Consider the following 21,312-nt stretch of genomic DNA (forward strand, 5'->3'; position numbering starts at 1 on the left):
ATACATATAACCCAGTACCCTGCTTCCTCCCTTCCTCTCTCTCCATCCCTCTCTCTGTCTCTCCCCTGGGTGATGCCCAGGTAGAGGGGTTGGGTGAAGGTGGCGTGGAAGGTGTGCAGGTGGCTCAGTGTCGCCCCCCACCTGGAGGAAGGAGAGGCAGCCAGTCTCGCAGTCCAGGTACAGGGCATATCGGCTGGGTGGCTGGGCCTGGGACTTGGTGGTGGGCGTGTCTGAGCATGGGGGCGCGGTTATGGGCAGCTTGCAGTTGTCATGCCAGGCAGATAGGCCATCACTGGGCAACACACACACAGGCATACAGGCAATTTAGAGAACCAATTAATCTAAGTTGCATGTCTTTGGATGGTGGGAGGAAACCGGAGTACCTGGAGGAAACCCACACGGACACGGGGAGAACATGCAGGTTCCACACAGGCGGGCCCCCTGAGCTGGGACTTGAAGCTGGGACCCCTGGTGCTGTGAGACAGGGGCACTGAGCACCCCACCACTGTGCCGCCCGTTAAATAACTTGAATCATCAATAAAGGACAACCAAGACCCCCTGGACACTCCAATCACATTGCAAGAATTGAAAGAGAAACTCCAGTATGAGTGAGTTCACTATCAAGAGCCCTAGCCAGACGTAGCTGCGCTTAATGTTGAACTGACGTGTTTTGCTATTCTTTAAAATGTAACCATTCATATTCAAACTTTATAATTAACTAGACTGGCACCACCCAGGCTGATAGACAATATGTAATGTTCAAATTGATATTAAACGCAAACGTATCTTGTTAAGCCTTGTTGTAGCGAAGTGTGAATTGTGCTTCATATTGAAAGCTTATATGTGGTTATTGTACTTAAGTGAAGCACTTGGATCCTATTACTAACGACAAGACCCGCACCTACCAGGCCTATACAAATGAAGAGGCGTTAATCTTAACACAGTCATTATCAACTTCACGTCAGTCTTGTCATTTATTAAATTTGGATATCAATGGTTAAGTTTTAAGTACAGTAAACCACATTAAGCACAATGCAGCTTGGCTACAAAACAATAGGGCTTAGAAAAGACAAGACAGTAATGCTTTTAATATCATTTTAAACATCCAATCTTTTGTGTAACAGTTTGGAAAGTGTCAGCCTTGTCATTTATAGATTGCATGTAAACGGCTGTGTTTTAATACAGTAAGTCACGTTGAGCGTTTTCTACATTAAGTGATATTCACGTTAAGTTAATTATTATATGCAGAGATTAAGGTCGTAATCATATTTTTTGTTAGTAAAAAGCATTAGCAGTTCTGAGTGGGGCCAGAAAGCCTGCTCCCCCATGGCCCCCCTAACTACCACCGCGGACAAAACAGCCTAACCCCCCCGGGGAACATCGTGGACAAAACACCTTCAGCACCCCCCTCAACACACACCCTGAAAGAAATTGATGGTCCCCCTCATGTTACACCTGGCGCCAGGCATGCCCCCCCAGTTAAAAAGGTCTAGAACCCCCACTGGTAAAAACATATCCATCCTTCAATCATAGTAGGACGTGCCTAACTGTAAACGTACAAACTTTGCAAAGTAATGTAATGTTTATGTTTAAAGCACATTAAGGCACGTTAAGCTTCTTTAGACTCTGCCTCTGCTGCCGTGTGGTCAGCCATGTTTGATAAGAATGGAGATCGATAGTGCGATGATCGTCTAGGATGCCTGATCTACGCGTTATTTTTTGAGTCCGTTTGAAAACACTGTCAAGAAGAACTGCGAACATGTAGAGAGAACTGCACATGCGCAGCAAGAAGCAACTGCCAATGTGAAAACGAGATTGAATGAGTGCAGACAGAACTGCAAATGTGTAAATGATATTGAAGAGCGCAGAATTGAATTGTAAGCGTAAAATAAAAAACGGAAGTTGTATTTCTGTACTCGCTAATTTGGACAGTGAACTCACTCCATACCTCCAGGCCCTCAAACCCAGGAAAGCCTGTAACCCAGACAGCCTCTGTACTGAGATGCTGAAACACAGCAGCCCTCAGCTGCAGGAGGCGCTGCTCAAACTCTTCAACTTAGTACTGAAAGCTGGGTGTTTTCAAGGACTAATTACCCCCATCTTTAAGAGTGGAGAGTGGAGTACCAGGGCATCTGTGTGAGCAGTAATCTGGGGAAGGTGTTCTGTAGTATTATTAGCCCTCCTAACTGAACACAGTGTCCTGAGTCAGAGCCAGATTGGATTTATCCCAAACTACCACACTACTGATCATATTTACACCCTACACACACTAATTGACAAACATGTCGAGCAAAAAAATAAAGGAAAAATATTTGCTTGTTTTATTGATTTCAGAAAAACATTTGATTCAATCTGGCATGAAGGACTTTTCCTTAAACCTCTGGAAAGTGGTGTAGAACAAGTGTGGTGTTCAGATTGGTAACAAAAGGACAGAGTTCTTCACTCAGGGGCGGGATGGAGGCAGGGCTGCAGTCTGAGCCCAACACTGTTCAACATCTACATTAACATGGCCTCACTTTACATGATGCAGAAATTAAATTCCTGCTCTATGCAGATGGCCTGGTTCTGCTGTTGCCCACTGAATAGGGGCTCCAGCAGAGCCTGGCTCTATTGGAGCAGTTCTGTTAGACCTGGGCCCTGGGAGTTAATCTGGACAAGACCAAAGTCATGATCTTCCAAAAGAAATCCAGATCTCAGTCAAACAGGTGAGGCTGCGCTGGTTGGTGCTGTGGGTCCGAGTTGCCGCCTCCCTCTCCTCCTTCCACTGCTGCTGCAGATGCCCCAGCATGGCGTCCAGCCGGCACCGCAGGGCCCCCCCCAGCCGCTCCAGCTGACCCGTGCCACAGGACTGGACAGAGGGAGAGGGAGAGAGAGATATAGAGACAGAGTAAATACAAACACCCCCATTGGGCAACGAGACTGGGCAGTGGACCAGATAGAGGGGGAGAGATGGAGAGAGGGGGAGAGAGAGAGAAAGAGAGAGAGAATGACACCTAGTCTGAACACACAGAGGGATGCGGGGGACACTTTCCAGAAATGAGAGAGGGAAAACAGAGGGATCTCGATCTCCCGCTTGCACTCCTCCTGTTCTCCCAGGAGCTTGTCGTTCATCCACAGCTGCTTGTTCACTCTCTTCAGCATCTCCGACAGACTGCCCTGGAGCGAGGGAGGGAGGGAGGGAGGGAGGGTTAGATCTACAGAGCACACCTGTCTGAACCTCACCTGTTTTTAGAACACACCTGTCTATAGCCCTGGCTCCTATGAGACACACCTGTGGGGAGAGTACGCCTCACCTTGAGCTCCGAGTCCCTGAGGGTCTTGAGGGGGTGGCCCAGGTGGGTAGGCGTGGCCTGGCAGGCATCGCAGAGCGGCTGGCGGTCGTGGGTGCAGTAGCACAGTAGCGGGCGCCCATGCTGGGTGCAGAGCCGCCCTCATCCCTCCGCCCCGCCCTGCTGGGACAGACCCTGCAGGCGCACCCGTAGCCGCCCCCCCCTCTCCGCCAGCTCACACCAGGGGCACTGCTGCCCCCGTGGCCTGCAGAAGCAGGTGGCGAAGGGGGCGGAGGGGGACAGCGGCGGAGACAGGGGGCTCAGGGGAAGCGAGGGGGGCGATGAGGCGTCGCTGGCCAGTCGCTCCCTGCAGCCTGTGGTCACCTGCAGAGACACGAGCAGGTGGACAAGAGGACGGGCAGACAGGGTCACACCGCTGTCTGTCTGTCTGTCTTCACCGCACTCTTCTCTCTCACGGTCTGTCTTGCACATCTATTTAGCTCTCAGTACCAGAATAGACTCATGCATGCCTTAAGCATACATTTATATACTGGGATCTTTCGCTGTCTCTCTCTCTCTCTCTCTCTCTCAATCAAAACCAGAATAGACTCAGAACATGTGCCTATCTCCCCATCCCTCCATCAAAACCAGAAGTCAGTCACCTAACCCCGTGCCTTCCTCCCTCTCCCTCTCCCTCTCCCTCCTCCTCAGCTCGTCTGCACGTTTTACTTTGTTCTCCCCCTGCAGTCCCCGTGCAGTGCATGTTTAATTGATTAATTGACTGGAGTATTTAAAGCCCCTGTGTGGCCGGTGAGGGGCGGCGCTCCTGGGACGGAGAGCAGAGGCGCAATGGACGACCAGCTTTGGGTTTATAATCCCCACTGCTGAGCCTCTAGCCTGCACTTTACATTTACTTAACATTTTAAACTTTGTTTTTTAAATGATGTTTAATTAACTAAAACCTGTACATTTCAAATGAAATAAACCATTTAGAGTACCGTCTGGCTGCTCTCACTCGCTCCCGGGCGCTACAACCTAGATCCTGCACTGTCCCGGGAGCGGCCGCCCCTCACTGGCCACACAGGGGCTTTAAATCCGCTGCTCAAGGATTCAATTACACATGCACTGCAGGGGCAGAACAAATGAAAACGCGCAGATGTGAAATACGTGCATTTCATTGCAATCAAAACGTGCAGGGGGCTGAGCCGCTACATAATGTACGGAAGAGCCTTAGGGCCATGCCAAAGAAAACGCAAAACAAGAATGCATCCTCAACCATGTATCAAACAGAACACAAGCTGAGGATTCAAATAAATTGATTTCGCAGAGGATTGTGGTTGGAAATAAATAACACTTCCACTGTGTTAGAAGAAAGACAGTACTCTGCACATGTTGTGTAGAAAACATGACTATTAACACATGTACTGTTGTGACATCCTCGAGGACAAAAAGAAAGGATCCAAGTGCAGGCTTAGATATGAAGCAGATAATCCGATAAGGGCAAAACAAGAGAGAGATAACAAGGACAATCCAAGGTCAATCAATCAGGCGAACAGGCTAATTGGGAGATCCAAAAAGGGGTAAACGAGAGAGGGTAGCAAAAGGTCAAATACACAGGCAGGCAGGCAGGCAGGCAGGCAGGCAGGCAGGCAGGCAGGCAGGCAGGCAGGCAGGCAGGCAGGCAGGCAGGCAGGCAGGCAGGCAGGCAGGCAGGCAGGCAGGCAGGCAGGCAGGCAGGCAGGCAGGCAGGCAGGCAGGCAGGCAGGCAGGCAGGCAGGCAGGCAGGCAGGCAGGCAGGCAGGCAGGCAGGCAGGCAGGCAGGCAGGCAGGCAGGCAGGCAGGCAGGCAGGCAGGCAGGCAGGCAGGCAGGCAGGCAGGCAGGCAGGCAGGCAGGCAGGCAGGCAGGCAGGCAGGCAGGCAGGCAGGCAGGCAGGCAGGCAGGCAGGCAGGCAGGCAGGCAGGCAGGCCTCAACATTGATCCAAAAGAGAATGCAAGACTTCACAAAGAAGCTAGGAAACAGAGGGGTTTAAATACTGTGTAGCAAAGAGGGTTTGAACTAGGTGAATGAATGACTAACCAATGACAGGAGAGGAGGGCAGAACAGGTGCACCTGGAAGGAAAGAATGTGGAAGAACTGGTTGAACTGGACAAAGGAAAGGAGAAGCACTAGAGTTAGTATTCGGGAGAGGGAGACCTCTGGTGGTGAACTAAGGTACAAGCAGGGGAGACCGTGACAACTATGTAGAATTTCAACACATTACTTCTCAGAGTGTAGTCTCCTCTAGGGGCAGCAGCAGTGATTTGGGGTTCGTTGCAACGGGTATTAAACCTGCGGACTAGTTTAATACAGAGCTTTCAGTTCATTGCAATTGACCCTACAGGTAACTGGGCTTAATTATAGCAACACATATAATCATACAAATAAATAAAAGTCTTGTATAAACAAACGAGTCTTAACACACAAATGCATTCTTACAATAAACACAGATAAAACGTAATATACAGTACATATAATTATAATAAAGCATACATAAAACAATCAGTTTTAATAAAGTTAATAAATAAACGTATCCTCATAATAATGTGTAATAATCTTACTTCAGTATGATATTAAACATCATAAAGCATAATAATATAAACTATAGACATAACCACGCTTAATAAATCAATAGTAATTTAATAAACGTATCCTGATTCTAATGTGTAATAAGCATCATAGATAATAATGATATAAATTAAATACAACTATAATGAAAATAAATAGGCATAATAAGGTTCTATAAATAAATTCAGCCTCATCATTCATAAATATTTGTTGTATTCATCAGCAACTTATTAAGAACCACATGGTGTTTAATAAACTGTTTAAAATAGCTTTTTAAAATATAACATATATATATAAATATAACACAAAACTATTATTTAATCATACAGTCTACATTATCAATTGAGTTTAATTTAAAACTAATACACATTTGCACACCTCAGTCATATTTAAACTTCCGGGGTCATTTTACAGGCATTTTTCTCAATGCTGTGATAAGAGACTTTTACCTTTTTAAACTGTTTTAATTTGGTTTATTTTTCAAACAACCCTAAATATGACATTCATCATAGTTTATTATGCAAACTAGATATTTACTATATTAAAAAAACACTCTTTTGTAGTGTTGCAAAGTGAGCTGTGAGATCCTGTCAGTGCTTTATGAAGGAAGGTAAGATGGCATGTATTTTCATTTTTAAAGCGTGTATTTGGCTGATTTTAAAACAAATATTGTACAACATTTAAAACTATTATATGCCTGTATTATACACAGTTTTAAACACCTCGCCACTAATTTTAAATTCACGAAGACAAAGAAGCTGCATTGACAACATTTTAATAAGCAGATGAGATTAAATACATAAAACCCCTATCACATCCCAAGACATTCACAATTCCATCAATTATTCCATCAGGAAATGTATTTTTTTTTTGTTAGCTTTGCAGAGAAAGTTTGAAAACACTATGTAGGATACAACTTTATGAACACTGACATTTTATTTATAAACATCATTGTTCTGAACTGCTGTCAAATAGTTTTTTGTCAGTAGAATGTAGTATTATTAACTTTATATTGCATACCCATTGAGCTCAAATTGAGCATATTTACAAATGTACAAATACAACTTTTATCCTAGAATTCAAACCTAAAACTGTATGAAAATTAGATTAATATTTAACCAATAAAGTGTTAAACTTATTCTATCTGTACAAACAATTGGAATATCTCAATTAAATGTGGTCAACATAATTGCATTATGTTGGCCTTGTTTGTTTTTTTAATTCATAGGCCTTCATTGTCAGAACATAAAGTGGGATCATCGCAAAGAAAATGAACAAAAAGTGCCATGATAACGAGATTATCGGCGTTATTTACTTCACCTGTCAGTGGTCATAATGTTATGGCTGATCGGTGTTGATCTACTATGACAGATGACCACTAGTGGCCTGTCTGAGGCTTGCAACCAGCTGCTACTGCCCTGACTATGAGAAACCAGCTGCCTCCTCCCAATGCTGGTCACAACAAGATAGGAAATTAATTCATTTCCAGTTTTCCAATATGGAAAACCTGTTATTGGTCCACTTTATTATTAGAGTCCTTTGATTTGACATGTGGGTATCAACTGAGTATCATAGTGATAGGCCCACATTAGTGCTGTTTTTCCATTTCATACGTTTCGTAACTGGGACTGGTAGATCTCACCAGGCTTGCAAATGAAAAAGTAGATCTCATGTCAAAAAAGGTTGGGCACCACGGCTCTAGACAGACACATACAAAACAAACAGCTCACATAGTGTCCGTCATCAGCGGAATAAAGGGAAACCACAACAAAAGACATTAAACAAAACAAAATGCATAACGGTTTTTAGGGAATGGTCCTCAAAATAAGGCACACTGAAACAAACAGCGATATCTATCTTTAACAAAGCCTCTTCAGTTCCCCCAGATATAAAATCGATACAGAATTAAACTTCCTAAACTGTTTACAGGCTCTTCTTCTGCTTATGGGTTTAGAGCCTGTAATGTTATTAAATAAAAAAAATACATAAAAAACACTCAGTTTTTAAACCAAAGAAAACCATGTTTTGAGTCGAGTGTACAGTTTGTAACAGTTCTAGTATCTTCAGTATCTTTACGATACACACATCGAAGAAAAACGAGGAACAAACAGTCATTAAATCCTGACAGTCCGGGATCGATACTCAGTTAAGTGTTTGGTTTGTGCTAAAGGCAGGGGGGCGTGGTGCGAACACTGGATATATAATCAGCACAGTAATGACTGGCAATGTTTTCTATATACGTGTATGTACATATTTGTGAACATTTGTGATTAAAAATATCTATTCTTCCATAACAATCACTGCATTCCAGATTAACTCTGTTGCACTGAGCTAGAAATATTGTTTTTAATTAATAAATCTGAATATTTATTTCTATCAATATTGTTCTTGCAACACACAACCACATAAGATTTCACTTCTTCACTATAGCTACACGGCTGTGTGGGTCAGTGTTGTACACTCCAAACCCCAGACAGACAGGCTGGGTGAATGTGGTGCTGAAGGTGTGCAGGTGTGTCAGAGTGTCTCCTGCCTCATAGAAGGACACAGAGCCGGCGCTGTAATCCAGGGACACGGCCACCCTGCTGGGGGACCGAGTGACCGGCAGGACTGTCTGATTATCATTGTGCCAGACTAAGAGCTCCTTTTTATCAGTCTGTAAAATACTCCTTGACACACTGTTACACCCGAGCACTGCAGACCGTTCCTTCCCTCTCCTCTTGATGCTCTTATAGCTGATCCCAACTCTCCAGACTCCCTCCACCTCCATCTCCCAGTGGTGAGTCCCTGAGGAGAAGCTCTGGCAGCTCAGCACCTGAGACCAGTATTCAAACCTGTCTGGATGGTCAGGGTAGGGCTGCTTGTCTTTAACTCTCTCTGCTGACAGCAGCTCCTCTGAGATCTTCAGCTGGGGGTGTGCTGTGTTCATATCCAGGGTCAGTGGGCCACCATCTAGGAGAGACAGACTCAGAGATCAGAGCTGCTCTACAGGCTGAACTCAAGACCCACAGCTACAGCCCAGCTTGGCTTTACACAACACACTGAACAGTCCTTATGAGCTCCTGAGGGCAGATGGGTAACTGGGATCCCACACTGCTGGACTACAGACACAGAAACACACAAGCACAGCTCTGACTGGTGAGGTTTGTCCACACAGCCCAGATCAGTTACACTTCACACTGAAGCCTCTGACTGTCAGTGTCCTCCTGTGCGCTCACTGCTGTGTGATGAACGGACTGGAACCGCCATCGCTAGTTTAAAAACCCAGTGTATATATGTTACAAGGTCCTTCATATTTAACAGTGATCATGCTTTATTCATTTTACCACCCATATAGATTGCTTATGAATTGTAACAGATACCGCTTTCTTTTGGCTCTGTTACGGATAACCACGCTCGAAGAATAAAGGGAGGAAGCGCAGGATGAAAACAAAGCTTAATTGCGAACAGGCTTTCAATCGGGCTGGAAGTAAGCGACCCTGTCTTGCACTCGAACCGAGGCGTAGGAACCGGGCACCCCTCTTTATTACTTCACACCCCTCTTCATTACTTCGCACCCCTCTTTATTACTTCACACCTCTTTATTACCGGCTCCCCCAATCACGCGCCCTGTGTTCCCTGGGATCCCATCTGGGATTTTGATTATTTGAAAATCGTTAGTAGTGCATATGCTTGTATGAGAAGGGCGCTTCTGTAAATGTATAACAGAAGATTTAGTTTCGAGATGTATACAAGCATCGTGCGCATTGTGGGATTGAGTTTGTCTGTAACTACGTGCGTTTCTTCGTCAGGGAGGAGTTATTACTCCAGTATTGCGCCGCACTTTCCTGTAGTGAAAGGCACGCAGGCGCATTGCATGAGAAGGGGGCGAATGGCGTTATTCCAGATTTTTATTTTAAGGTACAACTGTATCTAGGTTGAACACGTAATACAATCAGTATGAAGAAATGTGTTTTACTGTAATTGCTTGAGTATAATTGTATGTTAAATATTGCGCTGCAGCAGGGGCGGGTCTATAAATATTTTGATGGGGGGGCCAGGCTGGGGCACAGACTCGGAGAAGGGTGGCACATTTAAGTAACATGTAAAAAGTAAAACTGTAAAAATTACAGCTCTATATTCTAGGAAATAATAAACTGTACATAATTAATAACAAAATTGTTTATTTTGTGTGAAAAGGAATGCAAAACAAGCAACTTCACATGTGATATGAAGTAGCAGTAACTTACATTTGCAGAAGCATATAGCCTATGGTAGATGCAATGCAACAAGCAAGGTAGTTTCTCGCCATATATAGATGTGCATAGGATATAACAACTTCATTGACAACAGTAGAAATTGGCTTTTGAGCCCAGCGAGAAGCTGTAGCAAAGTTTTTGTTTTGTTTTGTCTTTTTTAAGTTGAAAAATGTTCTGTATTCTGGATATTAAAGAAAAGGGTGGCTGCCATTGTGGGGATATAATCAGTACAGTTAAACCTTTTATGCTATGTATTAGTTTCAACCTCCCTCTGGTCTCTGCATGCACTGATACACATACCTTGATCTGCAGATAACTTAGTGGACAGTGATGACTGCTGCTCGTTCCTCTCATCCCTGACATGCCTTTCTGCTTCACTGCTTCCTGCTTCTGTAGCTACTCTTTTTTCCTTCACGTGGAAGAAATTCTCAATATTTTGAGACCTTTTCATTGATCCAATTGTTCTTTCCCTATGTTTCTACTGTCTGCCCCTGAAGAAATAATAATGCATATTTTTCAGTTACTTAGTTAACTCACAAAATAATGTCTTTCCTAAAGCTGAAACATTATCTTGACAGATATTACATTTGGTGAAGTATTAATCATTATAACGTTACATTTACAGTATAAGGTTACACCTCTCTACAATAGGCCTAGCTTAAAAACAGGCACGTAGCGTTAGCTTTGGCAGGACCATGCTCTATTTGACATAACAGTCACTTTGGCCGGGGTTTTTCTAATTTATTATATGACATAACGTTACGTAACAAACCCGTAGTATTGACTTTTTGAAAATGACACAACACGTCTTCCACAACCACAACAATCGGAGGGGTGAATGCAGATGTCATGCCTTGTGCATACAATTAAATATAAATAATTTGGCCAACATCAAAGCAATGTAAAATTATAGTTATTGTTAAGAAAACTACTACTACTACTTGTAGACAATTAATAACAACACCTTATCACATTCTTACTCTGATGGGGGTGGCACTTAGATTCTAGGGATGGCCCATGCCACCCCGGGCTACCCCGCTGGCCCCGCCCCTGCTCTGCGTTTTTTCTTTTAACTATTTCACACCCGTGCAGGGAGGGGGATTTCCATGGATAGGATTCAAGCTCTGTACACAAGACAGGCAGTCTGCCTTTGAACTTGATGAAGGACTGCGGACAGTTAGTGCAGCCTCTTCATATTACTTGAGACAGTTTGTACTGTTCAGTCTGATAGTTTGCTTTTTTTTGTTTTATTTCTATTATTTTTTTCATTTCATTGCCATGAATTGTGGAATGCCTTTTTTTCTTGCTTTCTTGAACTGAGAATTTGACAACTTTGGCAACTGCAATTGCAGTGAAGACATTATGATTGCAGCTGAACTTCATACTTCATGGCCACTTCACTGCACTGTGATATTATGAACCCTGGAGGAGAGGGAGGCCCTGGCAGTCGGTCACAAACACATGTGAAGGAGCAGCCTGAGTCAGTGTGACCGCAGTGCTGCAGTGAACAGCAGATACTCACAGTTCTGGCTCCTCAGGACCATTAGAAACTCCTCTGTCTCTGCCTGGAAATCCCTGTATTTGTTCTCCAGGTTCTCCAGCAGCTTCTTCCTGTCCAGGCTGACAGGCTCAGGGTCGCACACAGGGGCCTCCAGGGCTCTGCAGATCCTGCAAGACACACACAACACAGTCACAGCGCTGCCCGTCTCTCTGGGCTCTGTGTGCGGTGGCGCTGCCTGTCTCTCTGGGTGCAGCAGGGCAGCTGCAGTAATGCACTGTGTGTCCTAGTCAGCACAGTGCACTGACCTGTGCTTCAGAGGGATTGTCTGCTCCTGTGTGCGGTGAGTCTGTGTGATTCCTCCACATCAATCCTCAGCCTGGCCTGTGAATCTAGTGTCAGTGGCTCACCCGTGTCTCTATGGACTAACACAAGCAGTGCTGTAATAGGGGTGTCAGCTGCATAATGTCTGATAGATGGAAGAATGGAAGACCTGCAATACAACAATAAGACAGTTTAATGATGCAGTTCACCTGAGAGACTCTGAGTGGTGCTGCTCCCCTTGTCACTGCCAGCCTGCAGCTGCGATGGACCCTCCAGATTGGGGGTTCACAATCTCTGGTGATGGAGGGGCAATTTCCAGAGGTTGCATGGGATGGGGGGGCTGCAGTAGAAAATGAACCACCGGTGAAAACGTAATATTTCCCAATTCATACCTTTTTATTAACTTTAAATGTTGTTTAATTATTTTCCCTTCCCCCAAATTACATGTCCTATTTGTAACATAAAATGTTCAGAAACTGTAACAATATAGTAAAGGTTCAGAAAAGGGTGGTTGAAAGTTAGCTTTGGGGGGCCGCACCAAACATCCTTGAGGGCCGCATTTGGCATTTGGCCGCACTTCGGGAACCCCTGCTCTAGATAATCAATATCCCCATTCACTCATAAACATAAGCAGTCTTTTTTGTGGCATTTTGTTGCCGGCAAGGTCTGTGTGAAAGGGTCTGAGCCAGCATATCGACATCAGGAATTTTCCACCTTGGGACCTAGTCTGTGTGAATAGAGCAGGATTAACGTCCTGGAGTAACCAATCAGAATAGGGGTGTGTTTTTGTGTTATGTCGACAACACATCCAGGTTAAAGCACCTTCGACCAAGAACTTGTAACCGTGACTGTAACGCAAAAATGGACCAGGTCGTTAAAAATAGCAGAAGTTAAAAATAATGTAGTCGCAGCAATTCTGAGTCTTTTGATGAACCAACAGGTTTGTGACATATGTAATACTAACTATTGTCACACATATGTCAGATGTTATATACTGTACCAATAAATCATACAAAATATAATCTCTCTATACAGGCAAACATGTTATTGGACTGCATTACAGTGACCCTGACGGTAGTTTGTTTTGAGTTACTTAATTTGATTTTAAGGCAGTAATGACAGACTTTAAAAAATGAAAAATAAAATGTTGTTTTGAGCCATCAATCACTTGCAGATCTGCACACCCAGACTTTTAGATTTAACTTTGCTGCAGTATATGTCAAGACCCCACACAATACCTCTTGTTATGCACCCATGAACTGAGAACCGAGTCTGGGTTCACTGGATCAAATGATCTGTGACCGCTGGGTCTAGTGACTACACCTGAAAAACACACAACAGCGCTCATTCCGGCTGCCTCTGTTTTGTGTGTGAAAGGGTACAAGCCAGCATTTGTCTGGCATTCAAAGCAAATATGAATAGGGGTGTAAAAGGAGAAAAGGAGGAAAACATTGCCTGTATTTTGTGGGTATTTCAGTGTGAATGGGGCTAATGACATTCATAGTGATTCATAGTGCATCAAACACCAGTCCAGTCTTTGACCTCCCCTGGGTGGTCTCAGGTGAGTCTCACCTGAATGAGGCGGAACGGGTCTCCCTCCTGCAGCAGAGTCTGGACGTCTCTCCTGATGCCCTCAGTGTGGCTCAGCTGCTCCACTATCCTGCTGTGGTTGAGCTGCAGCTGACTGGCAGTGCGCTGTGTCTCCTGCTGGTGTCTCTCTCTCAGCTGGGACACCAGCCTGTCCACGGCTCTGTGGAGACGCTCAGCCAACTGGTCAGCTGAGCTGCCCTGAGGGGAAACAGCATTATAGTGCAGCTGGGCTGGTCATGGAAATGCAAGATACTGCTTCCCTGAACAGCAGAGCGAGTGACACATCACTGCTCACAGCACTGCGAGGCAGAAAACAAAACAGACGAATAGAAAGTGAAACAAGAACAGCTGTCTGAATGTGTTTCACAGCATGAGGCCATGGTGTGATTCAGAAGTGAATAAAAAGTTCAATTAGACTCAAAGAATTAATGAAAAATGGCAAAATAAGGAGTGTGTTTCACAGTAATTTCTAAAAGCTCATTGGGGTCTCTTCCTAAATAGTGATTGTATCACATCTCCACATATAAATGTGATCTTGTTACATAAATCAGCTTTAAAATCACTCAATCCCTCTTATCTCTGCCTCTTAGAGACTCTTACAGGAACAAGGTTCCCACCCTGGTCAAGCAGGCCCTCTGCCATCGCCCTACAGGCAGTATTTCACTGTGCAGTTGTAGTGTAACAGTGTCTGAACAGCAGTCATTACACTCACAATGTTATTCTCATTGGTCTTGTGCTTCTTCAGGACCTCCTGAGTCTCCTGCAGCTTCTCCTCAGCTCTCTGCAGTCTGGATTCCAGGCAGGCCTGCAGCATCACACACACAGACTGAGGTTACAGCACAGCGACACACGGTCATGTCTGCCAGACATGGCCACACTCTGAGATTACCAGATTATAATGTCTAATTCTGAAGTGTAAAGTGTATCATATAAAATATTAGCCTGGCCCCTACCTTGAGCTCCTTCTCCATGTTCTTCAGGGATTTCACGGTGTGTCCAGTGTGCTTCCCTTCCACTGTGCAGTCAGTGCAGGCGAACACCTTCTCCTCAGCGCAGTAGTACTTGTACATCTCATCGTGCTCTGGGCACTTTCTCTGCCCGATGTCCCGCAGGGGCTCAGAGAGGGGGTGGTGTCTGAAAGCCGGCTTCTCCTGGTGCAGCTTCAGGTGGACCGCACACATGGACACCTCACACTTCAGACAGGTCTTCACTGCGGCCGTCTGCTCTGGACACCAGTCACAGGACACCACCGCCTCCACAGTCTCGGCCCTCTGGCTCCTCCTGAACTCGTCGGCGATGTTGGCCAGCCTGTAGTTCTTCTGCAGCTGTGCCTCCTGCCCGTGCTCCTTCCTGCACTCAGGGCAGCTCAGTCGCTCCCCACTTCCTACAGACTGCTTCTTCAGCTCCTCCACACAGTGCAGGCACAAGTTGTGTCCGCAGGGCAGCAGGCAGGGGTCCCTGAAGATGTCCAGACACACCGGGCAGGTCAGCTCACCCTCCAGGGGGTCCTCTGGCTTCATAGACTCAGACATTGCCTTCTCTAACCTGAACAGAACTGAGACTCCTTGCCTGGGCATAAATTGATGTTGAAGTGGCAGCACAGTCTGTAGGTGTGGTGATTGTGAAATTCCTCAGAACAGGTCTTTCAGCTGCAATTATCTGAATTAATCCTCACAGGTCAGTTTTATTGTGTTTTACAAGATTCACAAGATCTCTTGGTGAGCAATAAGATGACAATCCTGGATGTTACTGTCAGGCTGTTGCTGCTCCCTAACCCCAAGGCCACCCCCAGTCGAGCCTTATTAGCTTAGCTGCCCATCACATGAGACTGAGGCCATGTCCATTGGGTCCCTGAAGATGTCCAGAAACACTGGGCAGCTCAGCTTTTCGCCCCCCTCGTTCTGTCTTCAAAGGCAGACAATTCACTTTCTTTTTCCTTTCTTGCTGTATTTGAGTCTCCCGTGCTGTGAGTTCTTGTGTTGCTGAGCAAGTGAAAGTGAAAGTCAGACTGCTGCCATCTCAGGGCATGGCCAGAGTTTGACTTGCATTTCTCCTCACAGCAGGGCAGTCAGTGGCCCCGCTCCGACTCTAGACACAGATCCTCTCCAGAGGAGAGCCCAACAGCTGGAGCCACAGCACACACACAACCACACGCACAATCACACCACTGATCTTCACCTGCAGCTCAGAGTCCAGCAGCTTGCTCGTTGGCTCAGGTCAGATATGGAACAGGCAGGTTGGAAACAGGTTTGTAAACATTAAATACATTATATATATACCACTGTCTGAACCAGACTGCACCGAGTTACCTTCAGACCCTGACCTCTCCATACATCCCCTCCAGACTTATACTTTTAGAGGTTGGTAGGATATTTATCACGTTTTGGGCTTTATCAAATACAGTTGACTACAGCAACCAAACACACATGCACACAGACTCACACCAGTAATATATACACACCCCTATATCCTGTACACATATCCTATCCAGACACTGCACAGCACACACAGATCAGAGCTGTTCAGGGGAGTGTGAAGCTCACAGCTGAGGGCCAGCTGAGCTTCTTTTCCTCATCTTCATTATTTTCTTTAATTGGTTTTGAAATGGTTTATGGTTTTCATGTGCGTCTATTTTAGGAGACGCCGCTCGGTCTGACTGTCACCTGCACCCCTAACTCTAACCCTTGGCCATAACATTAAAGTGCAATAAACTTTGAGCTGAAATGTTTTTACCATATCTAGCACTATATTATAGTATAAGTTATACAAGATATTCAAAAGTATAAACTGGGACACATTGAAACAATATATAAAACAAATTACATCACTTTCAAATTTAATTTAGTTTATTTTGTTTACCAGTGCATCGTAAATAACCGTGTTGCTTCTCCCTGTATCGTGATCCGATTAACATTGGCAATATAGCTTAATTTAAGTATCCTATATATTCTCCCTTATTATCCATAACTTACTCCAACAGTTTTCCCACAAATTCAGTTTCAGCATGTTTTCTCTGTGTTCATCAATGTGCAAAATAAAATAATCACTCATCAAATACATCGCGGGTGGAATCGGCTTTTATTGTGAATGAGATTCCTTTAAAAAATACCTGACACCGTAATGAACGGATCAGTTATTAATCGCTAAGTTTTGTGTAAGGTTTGTATTTCTGCAGTCGGTAAAGCGTCTATACTTGGATTACCATTAACATAGTTATAATGCACTTTTCCACCGTGCATTAATAACTGCTCCAGATGAATCGTTTTCCCAAGGTAAACCCACATATTCCTTCTTGTGAAAAGTTTCTAGCGCATCTCTCGCATCACTGCGTCAGGACCTCACAGTGCTAACCGGACCAGTGTGGGACCAGTGTGGGACCAGTGTGGGACCAGTGTGGGACTCAGCCGATACGATACACAAAAAAGATGCAGACAGGCATTGGAATATTTATTGAAATACACCACAGGAGGTGTCAGTGACAGTCTGGTTGTTTAGATACAATTTAAAAACACACCTTAGACCTTTGTTCTGTGGGTTTCCCACACTCCCCTCTGGTGGCCGCTCTGGATTCTACATCTGAGAAAAGAAAATCCCTTGATACTTCAACCTGCACAATAATCGCTCCTGTCCAGCGACATTTAGTTTACTTCCCTTAGCAGGCATCTTGCTTACCTGTACGTTGTTCATGGCATTGTCAGAGGTCTGACGAGACAGAGGTCCAATAATTCATATTCTGCTGCTATATTGTTATTTAAGTCATTATTACTATATACTGTGGATTCATGTTTTGGCAGTCTCTTCACTGCTAAATTGTTTAATTGTTTACAGGGGGAAAGTATTTTTATAGAGCTTTAATTGGAACATTTAGATATTTGTGTTATTTTGATTGGGGAATTTTAGTGTTTTACTCGCTCAGAATAATAATGAAGGTGGGGTTTGGAGTAGGGTTTATTAGCATATTTACCTCCCCATTGATAGTTGCTCTTATTGTGTGTATTTATTTGCCCTAGCACAGCCTTCATGCCCTGTGTGTGGAACCAAACCTGTACAAATAAAAATAATTATTACTTACCTGTTCGTGCCTTGGGGTCCCATTGAGCCTGCCTGGGGACAGAATAGAAAACGGTTGCGAGTTCCTGTCCTTCCCAATTGAGGTGGCGTAGTTGGTCACGTTGAACCCCCTCAGCTGTGACGATAACGTGTGGATCGCAAGACACACTTACTGGAACAATAATTAAATTAATAATTGCACACAACCAATAATGAACCCCCTCCCCGCCGCCCCAATATATGATGTACAATATATATGTAAAGACTAATGCGTGACCTGTTAGCAGAAACCTCTTTTATCAATTGATATAAAGCATTTCTGCAAACTACGTTCCATGCTCTCAAAACAATTAACACAGCCATCTGAACCCTTGATAATTTTTCAAAACTCATTGTACATTTTCATTGATTACACACAAATTACAAACTACATATACCATTTTCACCAAACACTACACACCAAACTCTCCAAACCAAGGTGTATGTTTTCAAAATGGTTAACACAGTCACCTAAACCCTTGACATAGAAAGCACAACTAACAAATTTTTTGCTTGTTTTCACACAAATTACAAAAATGCACATACCATTTTTCCAAACACAAGAATCAAAACTCTACATAAAGTTTAACTTTCAGTTCAATCTTGTCAAATTCATATGGCATGTGCCCAATTGCACAATACAGGAAGTTCAACTTGCTAAATTGTTCACACAGCAATCCGCACTTTGTTTAAAATAAGTCACCTATGAAAGCCCTGGAGCTTGAACAAACAATGGAGGAGCCTGGAGAAAGAGTTCGATGCACCTGGAAGTTGGGGTTTCGCGAATGTAGAGTCTTTTCCAAACAGATTTTCCACTGGTTTGAAGGCTCCAAGGTTGTGCACAAAATCTTCTTTGTAAGCAGGGTTTCCACCGTAGTTACTTGAAGACAAAGTCTTTGAGGAAAGCAGGGCCCTGTTTGTTCCAAGGGTCAAGTTTCTTAAGACTCAAATAGCTATTTAAATGACTGACACTTTCGTATTCAGTCGACTTAGTCAATTGTCCAGCTGTAAAACTCCACTGATCAGGTGGGCACAGGCGGGCAGCGCAGTCTGTAAAGTTCTTTATTTAATAAAGTCCTTTAAAAGAATTCTTCGTACGGCTCAATCTCCTTCTCCCAGTTTAACTCTTCTGTTGCCGGCAAAGACTTGGTTGATTTCTGGTTCCGGTTCTGGCAACAGAGCTACAGGTTGAGCTGTGGCAGCGAGTTTCTGGTTCAGGTGAGAGAGAGAGAGAGAGAGAGAGAGACTGTGTTCTGTTCTTTATAGTCTGTCAGATCAATAGGTGATTGGTTCTTGGGTTTTTGAGATTGGATTTCGGTTTCAGCCCCCAGTGTCCTATTGGAGGGGGGCTTGATTTATGACTGATGTCAATCCATGCCATCTTTTGGAAATGCCGGTTGGCCCGGGTTCGTAGCTCTATGTCGGGATTTCAGCTCTCGTCCATTTCAAAGAGATTTTATCACCTACAGGGCCCTTTCCCCAGACATCTCACAGCAGGATTCCAAACTATTTGGCCTCTTCTCGGTGCCATCCTCCCAGACTGTCACTTTGATGTAAACCAGTCCCACGCTTTAAGGAAATCTGATAACTTTGGGGGGAGAGGTCTTCTTTGGATCAGTGCTTCAGCTCAGAGCTAAAATGCTCTTATCAAAATACACCCATCATAACACTACAACTATATATAATGTTACATAAAGATGCAGGGATTGAATGTTACACTCACAACTTGTACAGACATTCATAATTTGCATTTATTTGCATGTAAATATTTGTTTGAGGTCATAACACTTTGTTTACACCTCCAGCCCCCCACCTGGTTGAGTGTCCTCTTTATTGACAGTTCAGATATGGTAACCCTAGCTAGCTCATCTCAACTCATTATCAGTGGAGCAGTAACTTTAGCTAATGGGTTAAATGGGGCTTCTTAATGTACAGTGTTAAAGATGCATTCCAGTGATGTTGGGAGGGTTTTGCACCCATTCTGTCCAATCAGGAATTTTCTATATTTTTGCATATTGAGGGGACCCTATTTTGTTCACTAATACTATTCCCTCTTGCACTGAACAAATGCTCAGGGATGTATCTGTATTGAAGCACTTTTGGGGGTAAGGCGAATGGAGAAGTTGTTTATATTGTCTATTGTATTCATGGCAATAAGGTATCACTGTTGTCTATTGTGTTAATGTCAATTTAAAAATAATGTTGTCACTAGCAAATAGTACCACCATTTTAAAAATCCTAGAATCACCCCTGACTACGCTGTTGTGAACTAAACGCAAACATTTCAACTCCATCTGCGTGTGTGAAATGACTCGCTCCCTCTGCACAGGAATGGGCCACAGGACTCAAGTTCAATTAAGCACATTTGAGTAAAGCAGGGCCTGCTTATGACACGCTGAGGCCTAAGCCATGAGAGTGTGTTATTATAGTAAATTAATCCGAATTATAAATTATGGATAATATCTAGGTAAAGACTATTATTTTAAAACCCATATATGACCATCAAATGTGTGTGTATTTTGAATCCAATAGTTTTTCTCCTCCATTTATCCTCCTATTGTATTTTAACATACTTCTAATTAACTAATGTACACTGTGGATTTCTGAATTTAAATGCCAATGCATTTTCTGGATTTAATGCTCACAGCTCATCTTTACAGGTCACAAAATGGCAGTGCTGAATAGAAAGACATTTAACGACATTGCGATTTGAATTCAAGTTACTTCTGCACAGACCTATAAACACAATAAGGCACGTAATTCTGTCGCTATATGAGTACATTTGTGACACATACAATGGTCTTTTTCTGTGCAATTCCTTTATTTTTCAACTGATTACATACAACTTAAAATCAAATAATCTGAAGAATTGAAGAAGATGAATGGGTGTGGCATGTCAGACCACAGGAGACGCTCACGCATCAATGCAGTGCGCTGCAGTGAGAACCCAATAGCTCTTTTCAAAAATATCTTGATTATAGGCCATCCAGGGCCACTCTCCCTTTGTCAAATCATGTCCCCCCATGATGGAGCTCCTAAATGCAGGACTGCTGGACACTGGCTAAGAGAGAGGTAGAGACAGAGGGAGGCTGTAACGTAGCTGTGGACAGTTAGAAAATGAAACCTGCACTGCATTAGCTAGAGAGAGAAATAAACCGAGAGAGAGAGAGAGAGTGAAGAGCATGTTATGGTGTCTGCTCTACCACATTAACTCTTAATATCTTGCACCTGGTTTCCTGTCATTGATACACCCTGTGCTGTAAAAAAAGAAGCAACTGACATGGTGGCAGGTTGTTTGTACCTGGGTTTTGGTGATCACAGGTCCCTGTGAGGCCTCATCCAGGCTGGAATCAGTGTGTTTGACTCCAACAGGAGTAGACTGTTTCTGAAGGGTTTGATCCTTATGCATGTCATCCTGTGGTAAATTCACCAGGGAGAACTTGCATTTAAGCCAGGATTCTCCTTCTCCCTCTCTCTCCTACTTCACTGTGATGCCCACTGCCAGTCATTCCTCATGATCACCACCAGAGGCTGCTCTTGCTCCATTCTTGTGTAGGTCCTCCTTTTGCCCCAAAACAGCCCTGACCCATCGAGGCATGGACTCCACTAGACCTCTGAAGGTGTGCTGTGGTATCTGGCACCAAGACGTTAGCAGCAGATCCTTTAAGTCCTGTAAGTTGCGAGGTGGGGCCTCCATG

The 21,312-nt window shown here is 44.1% G+C and overlaps 2 protein-coding genes across 2 annotated transcripts; both read right to left on the reverse strand.

Annotated features, from left to right (window-relative positions):
• Nucleotides 1–6,634: 6,634 nt before the first annotated feature.
• LOC136768658 (tripartite motif-containing protein 14) lies at nt 6,635–10,598 on the reverse strand. The gene is made up of 2 exons (XM_066722962.1): nt 10,414–10,598; nt 6,635–8,827 (listed from the first exon to the last, which is right to left on the reverse strand). The coding sequence occupies exons 1-2, from the start codon at nt 10,562–10,564 to the stop codon at nt 8,289–8,291; spliced, it is 690 nt and encodes a 229-aa protein (XP_066579059.1). The 5' UTR covers nt 10,565–10,598; the 3' UTR covers nt 6,635–8,288.
• A 996-nt stretch (nt 10,599–11,594) lies between these two features.
• On the reverse strand, nt 11,595–15,364 carry LOC136768123 (E3 ubiquitin/ISG15 ligase TRIM25-like). The gene is made up of 5 exons (XM_066722175.1): nt 14,479–15,364; nt 14,238–14,330; nt 13,508–13,723; nt 12,758–12,783; nt 11,595–11,781 (listed from the first exon to the last, which is right to left on the reverse strand). Exons 1-5 carry the CDS (start codon nt 15,100–15,102, stop codon nt 11,595–11,597), a joined length of 1,146 nt encoding a protein of 381 aa, XP_066578272.1. The 5' UTR covers nt 15,103–15,364.
• Nucleotides 15,365–21,312: the final 5,948 nt, after the last annotated feature.

This window comes from Amia ocellicauda, chromosome 14 (genome assembly GCF_036373705.1).
Source record: "Amia ocellicauda isolate fAmiCal2 chromosome 14, fAmiCal2.hap1, whole genome shotgun sequence".
Classification (NCBI taxonomy): Eukaryota; Metazoa; Chordata; class Actinopteri; order Amiiformes; family Amiidae; genus Amia; species Amia ocellicauda.

Bases quoted from the DNA above. Each gene is read 5' to 3' on its own strand.
- LOC136768658 (XM_066722962.1), bottom strand. From the start codon at position 10,564: ATGAAAAGGTCTCAAAATATTGAGAATTTCTTCCACGTGAAGGAAAAA. The intron at 8,828-10,413 runs GTATGTGTATCA...TGTCTCTCCTAG, and splicing joins TAAGTTATCTGCAGATCAAG to ATGGTGGCCCACTGACCCTG.
- LOC136768123 (XM_066722175.1), bottom strand. From the start codon at position 15,102: ATGCCCAGGCAAGGAGTCTCAGTTCTGTTCAGGTTAGAGAAGGCAATG. The intron at 12,784-13,507 runs GTGAGACTCACC...TTTGCGTTACAG, and splicing joins ACCCGTTCCGCCTCATTCAG to TCACGGTTACAAGTTCTTGG. The intron at 11,782-12,757 runs GTGCTTTAACCT...TGTGTCTTGCAG, and splicing joins TTACAAGTTCTTGGTCGAAG to GATCTGCAGAGCCCTGGAGG.